The 16,686-nt window shown below is 52.7% G+C and overlaps 1 protein-coding gene across 7 annotated transcripts in view; it reads right to left on the bottom strand.

The window, feature by feature from the left end:
* Positions 1–16,114, bottom strand: part of Ildr2 (immunoglobulin like domain containing receptor 2) — a 56,200-nt gene extending 40,086 nt beyond the window's left edge. For 6 of the 7 annotated variants that reach the window (XM_076832447.2, XM_076832451.2, XM_076832448.2 and 3 more), the window contains exons 1-2: positions 15,978–16,114; positions 647–979 (exon numbers count right to left, since the gene is read on the bottom strand). In XM_076832447.2, coding sequence (XP_076688562.2) covers positions 647–979; positions 15,978–16,023 — 379 coding nt within the window. In that variant the 5' untranslated portion in view covers positions 16,024–16,114. Of the gene's footprint in view, positions 1–646; positions 980–11,707; positions 11,766–15,977 lie in introns of those variants that run through there. The other variant, XM_076832449.2, reaches the window with a different exon arrangement.
* Positions 16,115–16,686: the final 572 nt, after the last annotated feature.

Here is a 16,686-nt window from a genome sequence, read left to right as displayed (position 1 = left end):
GGTGATAACCAGAGACAGTGCAGACGCGTCTCGCTCCAGCTGTGGGAGGGATGGCTTCCACCCAGGCCTGCAGAGGCCCCGAGAGACGGACAAGTTCCAGAATAACCCTGGACTCCTAGAAATCAGCTGATCTAATAGGAATTCTTCACAGTTTGAATAATCAAACAGCTTGTATCAGACTCCTGGAACTTTTTTTTTATCCCAAAACTTAGGGAGCAGGAGACAGGGTGGAACTGATACAAAAACCCACGGGGCTCAGGCCACACGTCCCCTGGCTCTGCAACTTGTGTGCGACCTCCCTTCTCCCTGGGGAGGAGGTTCTTAGCAAAGTCTGCTTCTTCCCAGGCTGGGAAAGGGCCAAAAAAGGCGCTGTCGAGGCTTAGGACATGGGACTGAAGTTCCTTCACTGGAACCGACTCTGACTCAGCTCCGACCTAAGCACTGTCCTCAGCAGGCCTCTGTGCTCTCTGGAGGCTGCACCCGCCCGCCGATGCCCAGCCACTTTCCCCTAGAGCAATCTGCTAGGTCTCTTCATGCTCCCACCTCCTATAAAGTGGGATCTCAGGGGCTGGTGTCCCCTTGTGTCAGTGGAGAATGCAACTGACCTCCCTCCCTTTTCCTAGAGTCCGGACAAGGGCATCCGTACCGTGAACAATGGTGATCTCTCTGCCCCTGTAGAAGTCTCCCAGGGTAACAGTGGAGCCCTGTTTGGAAGCCACCACTCGGACTGTCCTCCTGCTGTCTAAACAGTCCAAGTAGGGGTCCCATTCCAGGTTCCTCTTGCTGAGTGACTGGGCCCGAGGGGAAGACATGCCCAAGGACTCCCCCATGCGATCCTGGCAGTAGGACTTGAACTTCCACTGCACGACAGCAGGCCGATGGGAGGAGGTGGAGAAGTGGCAGCGAAGCACCGCGGGCTGGAAGAGCATGGCCACCTTCCTCTTGTCGGGCACTGTCACCTGGAGACCTTCGGTCACAGCTGCAAAACAGAACACGCATGTCCACATAGGGCCACAGCCGGCTGCCCACCACCGCCTTCCCACTTTACTGCCCCAACCGTTCCTGCCCATCTTCTCCATTGGAATTGATGGCATCCAGGTCCACCTGGTGGTCTTTTCCAGACACCTACTTCACTCCCTATGTCCAGTCGGTCACTGAGTCTAGCCATCGTGATCTGTTAACATTGTTAAGGTTTCCCCTCTCCTCTTTAACCTCACTCCCATGCTTTTGCTTGGGCCTCTGTTTCTTGCCTAGAAGATGATGAAAACCTCCGTCAGATCTCCCTGCATCCCCCTGTCTACATCCGGACCGTCCTCCTTGCTAAAATCCAGGTAACCTTTCTAAATCTGACAGTTGGTTCTCTTTCTTAGAAATGCTCCACCCCTCCTCTATGACCTTGAGGACCCTCAGCAAAGCATCTAAGGTGCTCCCCACCTGCTTCCTCTTCCCCTTTCAGCCTCAGCTCTTTGAAGCACCTCTACTTTGGCACCAGGCTCCAGGAGTATCAATCAAATGCCTATCAGTTTCCCCGAGGGACGCACTCTCTCACACCTCCAGGCCTGTACACACGGTGTTCCCTGCTTCTGGAATGCTTTCCCCACTTTCTTGGGAAACTCTTCTGCATCCTTCAAAACCCAGCTCAAAGGCTTCTTGACCAACCCAGTTTTTCATGTCCTCCTTTGTGGCATCAGAATATTCAGCATTCTCTTCTAGACATTTATCACAATAATTTTGCAATTATTTATTTTCATTCCCTTTCAGGTAAGAAGGGTGATTACCTTGCTGCCCTGGCTTATGAAGTCCACAGATACTCAACATATGTTCCACAAATAGTGAAAAAGAAGCCAGGAAGTGTGACTTGAAGAGGAGGTGACTTCCCTTCCTGCTGGTGACCAAGTAAAGCGAACAGAGATGAAGGAGAAGAGAAGTCTTTATTTCAGATCAAAGGCAGTAGACTAAGTCCAAAAGCTTTGAAGGGTAGCCAAAAGAAGAACTAAAAAGCAGATTAGAAGTTTAAGTGGCAAAAAGATCCAACCTGAGGCTTGGTGACTAAGCAAGATGGAAACATCGGTGAGTGAGAGATCAGCAGAGTGTCCAAGAGACGAAGGGCCAGTATGAACCTGACCATAAGATTTAGACGTCCCAGGCAACAAGACCAGAAGGTTCCCAGTTGTGTGGGAGAGTTTCCAGCTTGGGAACATCTGTTAGAAGCAGAAATTGAAATATGACAAGAGGCAGAAAAATGGGATCTGAAGACAGAGGGACGAGGTTCCGAAGTGGACGCAGGCACCCAAGGCAGAGTCTTGCCTTAGACCTGCAGTGGGGACCTGGGACACCGAGCAAGGTCTGCTGTCTCAGGTGCCTCCTGTCCTTGCCCACGATGACATCCCACAAAGCCACTCCCTCACTGAGGCTCCCTCCACCAGGGCAAGATAACACATCTCAGGTCTTTTGATTTCCAGCCCAGAGTTTCTCTTCAATGAAAAGCACAACGAGAACCTAGATTCTAATTCCCCTTCTAGAAAGGCTTCTCCATTCCATGCAACCTGGAAGTGAACACAAGGATTTGAGATGTACCAGATCTCAGCCTTCTGTACCTAGCAGTTGCTCTACAGCTACCTGTGACTGCCCGGGGAACGGATGAGCCAATGGGCGACTGCTACAGGAGCATGTCCAGGACTCTCCGGGGAAGCTGGTTAATGAGCCACCACCGTGTACTATAGTGAAGAGCGTTGGTAGCAGAGGCGGGGCTCCCACCGTCTCCTGGCCACGTGCTAGTCCTGAGGCCCTGGTGATGTCCACAGAGCAATCTGAGACTCGTGATCATCATAATGCCCACCCCCAGGTCATTAGCAAATGTGACCTCATCAGGCAACTCCACAGAGTGGACTCCACAGAGGGCGCTGACCCAGATAGAAGGCAGAAGAGAGTGTACCCTGCCTCACCTCCCCACCTCCCGTTCTGAAGCTCCTGCATCCCAAAGACCACCCACCACCACCAGCTTAGAATATGGGCACGTTAAACAGATTGGAAACTAGTCCCCACGCTCCCCTTCACACCCCCAGATGTTGCGGTCTGATTCTGCTCTTCCTGACTCACAAGGCTGCGTTAGGAAAACACACGTCTGCACAGTTTCTCCTTAAATTCTACTGCACTGATTTTTACACTGATTTTCAGTCTTGTGATTCTTCTTCGAATCTTTATTCACAGCCCAATTTTTCAGATGATAAAAAGGAACAGGAAGGTGAAGCGACTTCAGTCAGAGCGGTTGGGCTGGATGATCAGTCACAGGCGTTGTCCCGGGGACACTCTATACTTGGCCATCTCCCTTCTGCTCCGCTCCCTACGAGGCTCCATGGGTAAAGCAGAGTTCTTAGGCTTCCCAGGACAAATAAACCAGCAAAGGAGACAGGTGCCCCATACAGTGTGGTTCGGGGTTAAATGTTCTTTATCATTCATTTGTTTATGTTGAGAACGAGAGTTGAGTTGGGGTTTTGTTCATTAAATGACTATGAAGAATAGCCTCCTCCCTGGCTATGTTCTCTGTTAATGAGATTAGGCATTGAGCAAGCAAGCCACTGGACTCTCAAGCAATTATTAACTAGCTTTAGTCAGTCCTCAGCCTCTTCCATGACAGACACAGACTTGCACTCCCAAGAATAAGGACTGCTTTCTCAGCAACATTTGCTTTTTTGCAGCATGACAGTTAAAGGCGCAGACTCTGGAGTCAGGCCTGGATGAGAACCCAGGCCTTACCACTTGTTGAGAGCTACAGCTGAAGGGGCCCCAGCAAACTTCCAGCTGTGGTGCTGATAACGCCAAGGTCGCGGGTTCGATCCCTGTATGGGCCACCAAATGCCGCAGTCTGGCTGGGCACAATTCAGGAGCCACTTGTCAAAAGAAACAAACTTTATTTTTAGAACCACACACACCAAACCACACAGCTCCTCAGGAAAACCTTCAGAGCCCAACTGCCACCACCGGCTTCCCACAAGCCTCTCAACCTCCCCAACTCCTCCTGCTCTTGAGGCCGATTGGCTGGGTCGTGTGGGCGGAGCCAAAAAAGTCCCCCAATGAGCAGCTCCGTGGTCTGAAAGGGCAGGGAAACAGCCCAATGAGCATCACCACAGAGGAGCCAATCAGTTGGCAGCTAGAAGTTTGCTGGGGCTGCTGTGAACCAATCATCAGCTGGCAGCTGGAAGTTTGCTGGCAGCTGGAAGTTTGCTGGGGCCCCTTCAGCTGTGGCTCTCAACAACCACTCCAGCCTATGTCCACCTTATAAGGTATCAGCCTCAGGCTGACTGGTCAACTCAGGAGGGAAACCAGAATGACAGTTACACCTTGTGGAGTCGTCTGAGGGTTAAACGACATGCTATCTTAGATACTTAGGAGAATGCCTGGTATACAGGAAGGACTCAATAAATCTGGTTGCTGCCGTTGTTGCTGTGGCTGTCAAGAGTAGCCTCTGACTTCCATGAAGCTGTGAACCCAGAGCGGGGCAAGCAAGCTGCCCAGGTGAGATAGGAAGTGTGAACGGGGCGGGACGGGCAGGAACGGCCCAGCAACGCTGGACCTCGTCATTAGGAGTGGACGGGGACAGTGTCCCGCTGTGCTTCTCACCGCACATTGCTCAGGCACCCCGGAAACCAGGGAGAGTGCCCTGTGTGTGTATGTGTGCGTATGGGCACACACACGTATGTGAACACGCGTGCGCACCTATACAAATGGACTACACCAAGGAGCGATCTGAAAAACTGGAGAACAGGGCTAGGGATTCAGTAGATGGCAGCTTATTGGATCTGTGAGGACCACAGAGAGAAGAACCAGCTAAAACTGCCGATCCCCGCCTGGTGCTTCAGGTCTCAAGCTGTAAGACCAACCAATCCCAAGCCTGCCGACCAAGCTTACCACGAACCCCATCCCCATGAGACTCGCGTTCCTCCTAGTACCGTGAGTGACATCATGCCCACTCCCCCTAGGGGCACTGTGACAGGACAGTGGATGAGGGTGCTAGCCTGCCTGGCCTCCACCTCCCCACCTCCCACTCTAGCATGGGGCTGGAATGGCTCTGGCCCTGCCCTGACTCCTGGGGAGAGACTGGGTCTCGTGTACCCCAAGCAGCACCTCTTTCCTGCAACCTATGTCCACCTTACATGGAGCTGCTTCCCCTTGGTGTCCTGATGTGCAACCCCATCCCCCAACCGGGACAGAGCCTTGCCCTGAATGCCAGCCTGCTTTCCTGGAGCCCTGGACCAGCCCCTCTCCTGAAGGTTGGATCTTGCTCCCCGTAGGCCTCATGCAGGACTGACCCAACTTCAATGCTGTGATCCACCCGACTCGGGGGACTTCTGCCCCATTCACAGACCTGGCTCTTCAGGGGTGAGGGCTGACTGGATGAGGATTTCCAGTCTCCCAGGGACACTCAGGGTTGACTTGGAGACACCCTCTCTCTGGCTCCCATTCCCAAGAGATCTGCTGGGACTGCGTCCGTGTGCTGAGCTGGGTCCTGACTCTTTGGAGCTTTTAAAATATATCTTTTCCCTATTCCAATACTTTCCAGAAGCAAAAAATGTAATACTTCTTATGCTTGAAACTATACAGGCTGATACAAAAGCATAACTACCACTGAAGGCCAGAGGGATGGATCTAAAAGTTCCCGCCTCTTTGTTAGGCCAAGCTGCTCATCGGATCTAAGAAGCTGAGTCCATCCCTGTGGTTCCAACTACCAGCTTTGTCCCACACCTCAAGTCCCTTAAGCCTCGTTGGTTTGTCGACAAGTGCTTCCAGTGGAACATGGGTAAGCCTCACTGATCATCTCTCTCCACCAGCTCTTGTTCAGGAGCTCCGCCTCCTCCTGAGCTCTTTGGCCTATTCCATTTACCCTGCGGCCCCAGATAAATCCTGGCCTGGACAATCTCCATCTGACTATATTCAGGTGGTCACCAAGTCTCAGTCTCTCTCGAGCGATCCTTCCCTGTCCCACTGTCACTCCCTAAATCAGGTTCCTATTTTCTCTTCCTTGACAATAGTTGTCAGCACCTCATGGGTGTCTGAGATTGTGCTAAACTTCTCGTAGCATTTGTTTTCTTTTATTTCAGTGCTGGGGACAGAACTCAGGGCCTTGCCCATGCTAGTCACACTACATCTTAATGAATTCTCTAAACAGTCCTGTAAAGCAGGCCCTGCGTTGTTACAGATGAAGACACCGAGGCTGAGCAAATGTGTCTGTCCTGCCTAGCATCTCAGGGCAGCAGGTGGCAGGCTGGAATCCCGGCTGATGGGCTCCAAAGCCTCCTCCTCACTTCACAGTTCACCACCACCAGTGCTTTCCTGTCCTCTTCCAGGCTAGACCACTGTCCGCATTTTCCCAGAGTCTTCTTCTGAAAGCACATATCGTCCAATCATGTCAGTTCAGTTTCTTGCCTTAAGGTCTCACTGACTCCCCAGTTCCTCCAGGACAAAACCCACACACCTTGACCAGGCTCAGGTGGCCTGCTCTGGGACCTAGCCCACGCGGACTCCAGCCACACTGAAATACTTCTGTCCTTGGACTGCAGGTGTGTGGGAAAACGTCACTGGGGAAACGTCAGGCGTGTAACTGAAGACGCTCCTGGGAGTGGGAGAGAGGCACTGGGGGCCTTGCCCAAGGACCACAGGCTGTGCAGCAAGAGGGCCGCACCACTGAGGCCCACCAGGCCAAGCTTAGGAACTCGAGTCTCAAAGCTCTTACTAGATCTGCAGAGGTGCAGAAAAAAATCTGTCCTTCATCCTCCAAACTACAGCATCGTTCCAGAAAACCAGAGAGGCAGTTTAGAGAAGAGAGCAGGAGACAGAAGAGGTGAAATATAGGATCATAGTGTACACAGCACTTCTGTACACATTAGACCTCTGAAACGAAGGTGGTGTTGTTTTTGTTGGTCTTTTAAAAATGAAATCCTGATCAGAGGCAGCCTGAATGGCACCTGAAGACCCTGAGTGGTTTTCTGTGCTTGGGAGGAGGGAGTCCTCCTTCAAAAACGACTTCATTCCTTATGCCCCGATCCCCAGGAAGACTCTGATTTTGATTCAATCAATGACATTTTTAAACTCTACCCTAAGTTCTGGCAACACAGACATAAGACCAGCCCCTGATCTTGAGAAATTTAATATGAACTAGGTTTTTAACTATGAAGTCCCTGAGGGCATGGACCAGTCCAGCTCCCCGCAGACTGCTGAGGGGGCTGCTGAAGGTCAAAAACCGTGGCATGACTCTGTGAATGAAGAAATGAACCTGGGAGGCTTTTCTTTGTGGTGGACCCAGAGTCAGAGAGGGTTCTGGCCATCCCCCGGGGGCTGCCTGAAGGCAGAGTGGGAAGTGGGAGCGGGGAGCAGCAGCCCCCTCGGCAGTGGAGGGGTAGCTGGATCCCCGGCTGGGGAAGGTCATCCCCCAGGGCAGCAAGGTCTCCCTGCGAGTGGTAAAATAAGGCCCTGCCCCAGTTCTCCAAAGGACTCTATATATGACGAACTGTGTTCTTGCAAGAATAACAAAGCAGACGTGAAGGCAAAGCTGTTCTTATTTTAGCACTTTCATTTTTTTCAAAGCCATTCCTTTCCCCACTAGTTGTAAGCTCTTCCTGCCAGCACCTTTGAGAGGCAGATCTATAACCACAGCCCCATTTTAGAGAAACAAAGACTGCTGCTAAAGGTCATGGAAATTATTGTTAGAGACAGGCATCTTTAGAAATTTTGTATAAAGCTCACCCATCCTTTAGCTCAAGTTTCCAAAGCAGAATGTGACAAATTTGCTCATTCCCCAGGATATCTTGGTCTTCAGACAACTAAGATATTTCTTTACGCAGTATGACAATACAATCCTTCCTTTTCCTGCCTTTGAGTTAAGACTTCTTTAAGAAATTCATCTTCCATTTTTGCACTTTTAACATGTTGTTCCAACTTCCTAAAGCATCTTTTAGAAATAATGACTGGGTAGCTTTTCCAAGTGTAAGAGGTGGGCTAGCCTCTCTGCCAGGACCAGGCCACCCTCCAACAGGGGAAGGGTCTGAGCATCCTTTAATGCAGTGACTGTCGAGATGGGGACTAGGCTGACCTATAGGCTGAAGGTGTGAAGGCAAAGAACAGGCAGCTTGAATCTTGTTTTCCTCCAGAAATAGGAACTGTCCGTGTTCTTCATTAACTTGGGTTAAAACATAAATGGCTTTACTAGAATAGTAAGCACTGCCTAGTGTCTGCCTATTTTTTGGGCCTTAATCTCCAGCATTGATCCTCTGAGTTAACCACCCTCCTTCCGGCCAATTCCTGCCCTGGCCAGAATCAGTTTCTCTTGTTTGCTACCACGGTACCTGAACCTCGGTCTCAGGTCAAGTAACAGATGGATTCCATTCTGAGACCTAAAATACATGATAGCATCCTTGTGTGTGTTCTCTCCAAGAGTTCCGAAGGGCAGCAGTATGTCCCCTTTCCCATAAGGATGTGGTAGATGCCGGTGCTGCCCTTGCCCAGGTGGGCTTTGCTCATGGCCTGGCCACCATTTGCTCCAATACCTCTGGCACCAGTGCTCACAGAGCTTGTGTCCATCCAGCTCATCTGTCTGTGTCCTACTGAACCATGCCGCCTCAGTCTCCACCACCACTGTGTGGGTAAGTCAGGAACAGATCTTCTGTCGGGTGTGCCTGCCCCCCACAGACCTGAAGTGAGCTCTTGGAAGGTCTCCCTGGCCTTCTTGTTGCTCCAATGGCAGCAAGCCAGTGCTAAGGGGGACAGTCCTTACTCTAAAGGGCAGAGGTACTTGGGAAACTGTCCTGGTTCATTCAGTGGATCGGATTTCTGGGATGGACCAGTCATCTGAACCGGAAAAAAAAAACTCCTATAAGAAGGTTCCTAAGGATCTTTATCAGCTCCTCATCTGTATTTCCTGTCTAGATCTCTCCTCCGAGTTCTAGACCCCACTATACACCTTCGCTGCCCACCTGGAAGTCACAGAAGTACCTCACTCAACCACTCAGAATGGAGACGACCATCTCCCTGTCCCCTTTCAGTCACAGAACATCCCAGGTTTTAATCTGGCCAGAAAAGCCAACCAAGTACTGCATTTCCTGGCCCCTCCTGAAGCTGACCGTGGCCATGTGACTAGGTTCAGGACACAGCTAGGGGAGCAGAAGAGATGTGTGCAGATTCCAGGCCACCTCTCCAACACTGCTGCCCCTGCTCTGCCTCACTTGCTCCTCCAGCTGAGAAGTGCCTGTGACCAGAGCGGTCCGGGTTGCCACACAGTGGGCATGGAGGACTTGTCCCCACGGATGGGAACCAAGAGAGAAATCAAGTACTCTGTGTGATTCACTGTACTGTAGGGTCTCTTCGCTACGGAGCTTGGACTATAATGAAGAGAAAGAAAAGAAACGAGGAGCAAAGGCAAGGAGGGAGGCAGGAAAGGAGGGATGGAGGTGCAGAGGAGGGAGGCCTTAATCTCCCTCCCTGGGATGTTCTCTTGAATTAACTCATGCCCACAAGTGGGAGCCCCAGAAATCCTAAGCCAGAAACTGGAGGCATCTTTGACCCTTCTTCCCCTTCAACCACCACATAACCAGCCAGTCCTGCCTCCTCCCTCTCCGTCACCTCCCCTCCTCTCATCCCTGCTGCACGGCCAGGGCTCAGGGTCCTGCGCACCCTGCCTTGCTTTCTGCAAGGGTCTCTTACTTGGCTTCTGCTGCAAGTCCCACCCACATGCAATTCACTCTCTGCTCCAGGGTCAGCAACATTCCTAAAACGCACATTTGCCTGCACACTCCCTGGCTCTGGCTCTTCAAAGTCACCCTGCAGCCTCCAGGAGCACGAAGGAGCTGCTCAGCCTTTCCTCCTGCCACACTAACTGCTTCCACCCTACTTAGTTTCCAGAAGGCACCACGTCCTTGACTCTTGGCTCCTGTGCCTTCTGTGCCCTCTGCCGATCTCCCTTCCCTCCTAGTCATTCCCCGCTCACACCTACTTACTCTTCAGGAGTTGCTCTTACTGAAACCATGGCGGCCCCACAGAATCATGTCCCCTGGCCTGAGAATGTCCTGCTTAATCCTCTATGTCCTCCATCAATAACAAGCTCCTTCTGCAGGATTCTGGGGCAAAGTAAGTACTGGACTGTTTGACACGCTCACACTGGTCTCTGTGGGCAGAACACCCTTGCCACTCCATAGACTGTGCTCAGCCACATGACTTGTTCTGCCCAGTGGAACGGGAGCAGATGTGCCATAGGAGCCACCAGGCAGTCCCTTCAGAGGTACGTGTGTGGCTTGACTCTGCACCAGCCTACACTCCTAAGCATTTGCCCTCCACCAGGAGAGCAACCTGCCCAGATAGCGGCTGTCCTGTATCCAGGGTCTTAGAACAAGACAGCTGGAACTGAGCCAACTCCACCAAGCCTCGCCAACCCACAGCTGCCCGCAGTGGACTGCAGCTCTCCCGCAACATGAGCAAGAACAAGTACAGGGGGCTGTGAGCTTTTGAGATTTTGGAATTGCTTGATCCTGTGTCAAAATGCTGATTAATGTGCCTCACCTAGGTTCATAAGTACTGAGGGCCTACTGTGTGTCTAACATCGTGCTAGGAGTTTTACACAATCTCATTTTAATTATCACAACAACATGATAAGTAGGTTAGCTTTCTATTTTAAAGCCAAAGAAAATTATATCAAGGTATCATTCAACCCAAGCCCCGTAGAGCCTCCTTCCTCCCCTCACTGCCTCTGAGTCTGCCTCTGGGTGCAAGGGCATGGAAGGGGGTCCTGCCCCCAACTCAGAGTGCTGCTTGCTGCAGGGCTCCAGATGCTGGAAGGGAACAGAAGAAGCAGCATGTTCTTCTGAGCATGTTCCTCCTCGTTTCTTGGCCCATAAAGAACTCTAGTCATCCAAAATACCTTCTTTCATTTTCAGAGAGCCAAAAATGGTCTCAAAGACTAAGACTTTAAGCGCACATATGCAGCAGCCATACCCCGCGTGGCTCCTGGGTGCACAGCACCAGCCTGGTCCCAGGTGGCCAGCAGCACAGCCTGCCCTCCTGTGCCTTGCCGGAGCACTGCCCACTCACTTGCCCCTTTCCCGTGCACTCAGCACTCCTCTGGGGGAGATGACCCGCCATCCTGCCTCACTCTCCCCTGCTCTACTCCCCTGACTTCTACCAACTCTAAGCCTCAGGACCCCACGTGCCATAATAGATACTGTATATGTTCTCTTCAATCAAGACTTCTAGATTGATCCACTTCCACCAGAAAATATGTTTTCTCTTGGATTCAAACACTAAAAACAACCAGGTCACATTAAGTCCACGACACTGTGTTGTGCTTTTAATCAGCAAGATACCATGAGCTTGGACGAGTCCCTTCTTTCCTCTGAGCCTCTGTCTTTGTGGTGTAAGTAGGCAGTGCCCGCCTCACTTTGAAGGTTCAAATGGGATAAGGCGCAGGAACATCACCTAACACAGAGAGACACATTACAGCTGGTAAATAAGAACAACCCACCACCACACCATCTTCCTTTGTATTCCTGCTTGGAGGAAAGAAGTTGGAAGGAGTGAAGAGTAAGTGAGCCCTGGAGCAAAAATTTGAGACTGGAGCTGGGCCCGGTGTGCACACCTGAAGTCCCGGTTACTGGGAAGCCGAGGCAGGGGCATTGCTTGAGCGCACAAGTTCAGAACCAGCCTGTACAACATAGCAAGACCCTACCTCAACGAAACGAGACTGGGACACTCTAGATCCGTGCTGGCTGGACAAGCAGTCGTCCCATCTGTCTTACTTCACCAGCCCCCACAGGACCACACTTCATTGTTCCGAGGGGACGCTCTCCTGTCCACCGAGCACTGGGAGCGACTCCATCTGTTCTGAAAGGCCTTTCCTAGCTGGTGTTTTTCATTCCAGTTGTTAACTGGACTGAAAAGGCTGAAGAAAGCGGAGGCCCCCTGATGGCTCTGCCCTGGAAAGGAAGAATGGGCCTGTCACTCAAGCTCTGATTTCCAGTCTAAACTAAAGGGAGACAAGTTCAGAATCTTAGAAGTAAAAGTAACCTCAAAAAACACCTCATTCCTCACATTTCAAGACCAAGATACAAGCCTACTGTGGCTTAAGGAGGAGCTGGGACTAGAATCTAAACCACATCTCCCATGCAAGGGATCTCTCCACTAACCAAGCACTAAGTATGGCACTAAGACTCTGAGCCCAGCACTAGCAGCACCTCACCTAGACTGCTAGTGCAGTCCTCAATCAGGATGAGGCCACCACCCTTCAAAGCACACGTCCAAATTGTAGGGAGTGACACTGAGACAACCTCCTCCGAACCCAGCGAGAAACATCACTTGGGGGATGGTGGGCATGAGGACGGCTGTGCTAAAAGCATCAAAGGAAGATGTCCTGGTATGAACAGGTCACTTCTGTGGAGGAAAGCAGAATACGGGAGGGAGAGAAATTGGAAGGGATACAGGGTAGGCCAGGAGAGCACGGAAGTTGGTGTCAGAAGTCTCCAAAAGCAACACTTCCATCTCCACACCACTCTGTCTCCACCCTCAAACCAGTCCTCACCATCACCAGACCACCACCCGAGGGCAAAAGGGACCAGGAAATGACCACTACCCAATACCTCCTGCCCCTGAGGCTGGGTTAGGAGCCCCTTAGGCACTCACAATACTTAGTGCAGGTCTCTATTGCTGCTTTCCCACCACAATAGGATACTTGAGTGTCCACAATTCTACAACCCTTACCTACACCACCACACTGGGCTCCTAGAAGGCAGTGGCCGTTTCCTGTCTATCTTGTTAACTCCAGCACAATGACCAGGATGTGGGAATAGCCCACTAACTTTGCCTGAGGAAAAGCCCTCATTGACCATCGCCTCCTCTGAGAGCTGATCTGGGCAGGAACCCCTAGTGTGGCCTTGCTGTGCCTCCCGGATGCTGGCCTGAAGCACCGAGGTGGCGCCCGTCAGGGACCATCAATCACCATAACAAAATGCCTGAACACTAGGTTACAACCCTCGCTGGAGGCCACTGACTGTGTCCTCTGGTGCTTCCTTCTCAGCACCTATCATGGGGCTTAGAAGCCACAGGAATTTAACACAAGCTTGCAGAATGGAGGGACACATGAATGAACGACACCAAGGCTGCTACAAGAAATGCTGACAGAGCAGGCAATCTTCATCTCAGACACCCGCCAATGTCTCCAGGAAACACACGGATGCCCTCCCCCCCCCCAGCCCTTCCCCAGACCCTGCTACCAGGAATGATGAGACGCCACCTGTACTCAGGAACAAAGACCTGAGTGAACCCTCCTTCAAGCCTTGTAGCTAGAGGGCACCTGTTGCTAAAATGGCAGCTGGTAAGCATTCTGTTTTTCCAAAACAACAACAGCAAAATCAATCTACTGCAGGAAGCAGTATCACAATGACAATAAGAAATCATGAGGCTAAATATGTAGCAGGAAGAAATTCAGAATTTTAGCAGAGAGAGAAGGAAGGAGCTGCTAGAGCCCGAGGGGGAAACCTGAAGTGTTGATTGGAAATTGCTCAGCCTGCAGGGGGAGGGGCGGGGAGAGAGGGAGAGAGGACAGGGAGGGGGAGGGTGGGACAGGGAGGAGAGGCAGGACCATGTGGCTTTCTTCTTGGCTCTCTGTCTCATTTTTAATCCGTCTTTTCCTTTCTCCCTCCCTTTCTACCACCCCCTCAAGAGAGAATTCATTGATTGGGCTAGACTAAAATCTTCGACCTTTCCTCACATGGTCTCTCTGTGAGCAATGAGTCTGATTCCAACTCATCCTCCACTGCTCTTCTCTCCTCGACCCCCCTCCCCAGACGCCATCGTTAGCTCCTCTCCTTGGCTCAGGCTGAGAGACAGCTTGTCCTTGGGCACCTCTGACACCAGCGAAGGAGGAGAGGGTGCCCGGGGTGACCACTGGCTTGGAAGGAGCAACCCTCCCTGAACAGCAAAGCAGCCCCAGCCATCTGACTGCCGAGGTGGCCTGATAGGAACCTGTTGCCTGCTGCCAGGTAGGAGCAGCCTCTCCAGGGGCGGAGGGCAGAAGGTACAGGCATCACCTCCTCAAGCACAGATTGAACAAACCCCTCCAACCACCCAGGAAGGCAGAAGGGGAGAGTGCAACAGGACCGGCCGAGGTTCCGGCTGGGAAAACTGCAGTCTAGTTCCAATGACCCCTGTGCTGGGTGCCTGCTGCTTCCCTGGGCCTCCTTTTCTAGAACCAAGAGAGCTGAACTAGATTTCTCGGGGCCCTGCCACTGGAAGGAGTCCTCAAGAAACGGATAGCCATCTAGAGAGGCCAGATGTGCTGCTCCCATCCCCTGCACAGCCCCAGAGTGCGTCTCTGGAGCAGGTCTGGAAAAGCTCCTCTGGCTCAGGACCCCTCCCCAGATGCGAGTTGCCGGTACAGGCTGCAGGTCTAAGCGCACCTGGAATATGATAACTGAGAAGAGACAAATTAAGGAAGCGGAATCATGAGGGTGGCAGTGGAAACGCTGGGAGGCCAGGGGAGGGGGAGGCATGGATCAGCCAAACCCTGAAATTAGAGATGATTCATATTTGAATAACGTGGGAGGGATGAACTCAGAGCAGCCAAGATAAGATGCTAGCTCTGCTAAGGGTACCCTCTCCAGCTGAAACCCAGGGGGCACAAGAGCAATGTTAGGGGCCTTTCATTTGAAATAGAAGAAAATTGTAGGCAATCAAAAATCTTATTCTGCAACAAGAGAAATGAGCATTTGCCTTTCTTTGTAAATGTATTTCACCCTCCTTCAGGCTCGCCTGGGCTATCTTAACCTGGTTCCCCTTTCCAGGTGATGTGATTTTCTTTTCCAGACTTGGTGGCAACTCAGAGGGGCAAAACTTCTTCCTGTTTGTGCTATTTTTCCCTTTCCTCTCTGCCCCTCATTGTCCCCACCCTGTCTTGTCACCTTTCTGACACCTTGCTGTTTTCTCTATCACTCTGTCCCCACTTGGTTTTGAACAAATCCCAGCCCAAGCCACCCCACCCCTCATTAGGGCAGTTTTGGCAATCTCTTAGGGCTGGTCACTCCCTAGGCTATTTGTCCCTTGGGGGTAGGACATAGTGTTGTTAGCTGCCACCAGGAGCCTTTCCCAGCCCCAGAAGAATGGGAAGAAAGTTCACAAAAAGGAGAAGAAGACACAAGGATCCAGGGGGACTCCAGCGATGGATGGGGAGAAGGCCGCGGCCTCAGGAACTCTCTGCAAAGCATCTTTATTGAGTGTGTGTGTGTGTGTGTGTGTGAGTGTGTGTGTGAGAGTGTGTGTGTGAGAGTGTGAGTGTGTGTGTGAGAGTGTGAGTGTGTGTGTGTGTGAGTGTGTGTGTGTGTGTGTGTGAGTGTGTGTGGGGGGGAGAGGAGTCCATTTTTTAGAAAGGGTCTTTATCTTTTACCACGGAACCACTCCCCAAATGATACCAGTGACAGAGCCAGGCCCAAACTCCACGACCAATCAAGCCTGGGTCCCCAAGTCCTCCCCAATCCTCCTCATTTGAACCCTGAAGCCCAGGGAGTCACAGAGAATGCCCTGGGTCTTCCTCCTTCTCTAAGAAAGGAATTGGGGAGACACTCCCCTACCCGTCCCCCACCTCCCCCAAAATCATTCCTTTTTAAAGAATCAGCCTCCTTTTTTTCAGCCAGGGTTTTCCCAGGATTCGGCATCACAAACTCAGGCTAAGACCAGGAAGAACTGCGGTATGGAGACAGGAACGCATAAAGAACAGAGGCCCAGAGCCAAGGAGTCAAACGTGGGGCTTCTCCCCCGCCCGCCCCCAATCTCACATACACACACACACACACACACACACACACACACACACACGGCCCCTCCCCCACCTACCACCAGCTCGCTAAGCCCTTCGACAGGGTCACTAAGGAGAAGCCCGGGGTGGGTGAGAACCGCACCGCCGGGGGAATACACGTAAAGTTCTCGTCTCCGCGGAAAACGATTCTTACCTGTTAGCCAGAAGACAGCGATCCACCCCAGCACGACCCTGTCCATTTCCCCCAACTTCCCATGCAGGTCAGGCACGGGAAAGTAAAGAGCGGCCGGAATGAGGGGTCCGACGACAGGCGGCACAGGCGTCCCTGGATGGCTGGGCTGTTCGCGCCGAAGAACCGGCGGTGCAGGAGAGCGGGGCTGGGCGCGCAGGAGAGCGGGGATGGCCACGCAGGAGAGCGGGGCTGGGCGCGCAGGAGAGCGGGGATGGCCACGCAGGAGAGCGGGGCTGGGCGCGCAGGAGAGCCGGGATGGCCACGCAGGAGAGCCAGGCTGATGAGCGTAGGAGAGCCGGCTGGGCGCGCAGGAGAGCTGGGATGACCACGCAGGAGAGCCGGGGTGGTCACGCAGGAGAGCCGGCTGGGCGCGCTGGAGAGCCGGGCTGGGAACGTAGGAGAACCAGGCTGGCTGCGACGCGGGGCTGGTGGCGCCGGAGAGCCGGGCGGGCTGTGCGCGGCGCTCGGCGGCGCCTTCCCTGCAGCCGCGGCGACCTGCACGCCCAGCAGCGAGCGCGGGGGCGCCGCCCGCCAGAGCTGCCGCGTGGGGGAGCTCGGCCGTCGCCCGCGCCTCCGCCGCCCGCCGCGCGGCTGCCAAAGTTTCCCGATCACGTGCCGCCCCCGCGGCCCGGGGTCAGCGCAGAGCCGCAGAGGCACCCGGACAGCCCGC

This window comes from Callospermophilus lateralis, chromosome 13, assembly GCF_048772815.1.
Source record: "Callospermophilus lateralis isolate mCalLat2 chromosome 13, mCalLat2.hap1, whole genome shotgun sequence".
NCBI lineage: Eukaryota > Metazoa > Chordata > Mammalia > Rodentia > Sciuridae > Callospermophilus > Callospermophilus lateralis.
Note: the sequence above shows the minus strand (reverse complement) of the source record. Positions and strands in the feature narration are given on the sequence as shown.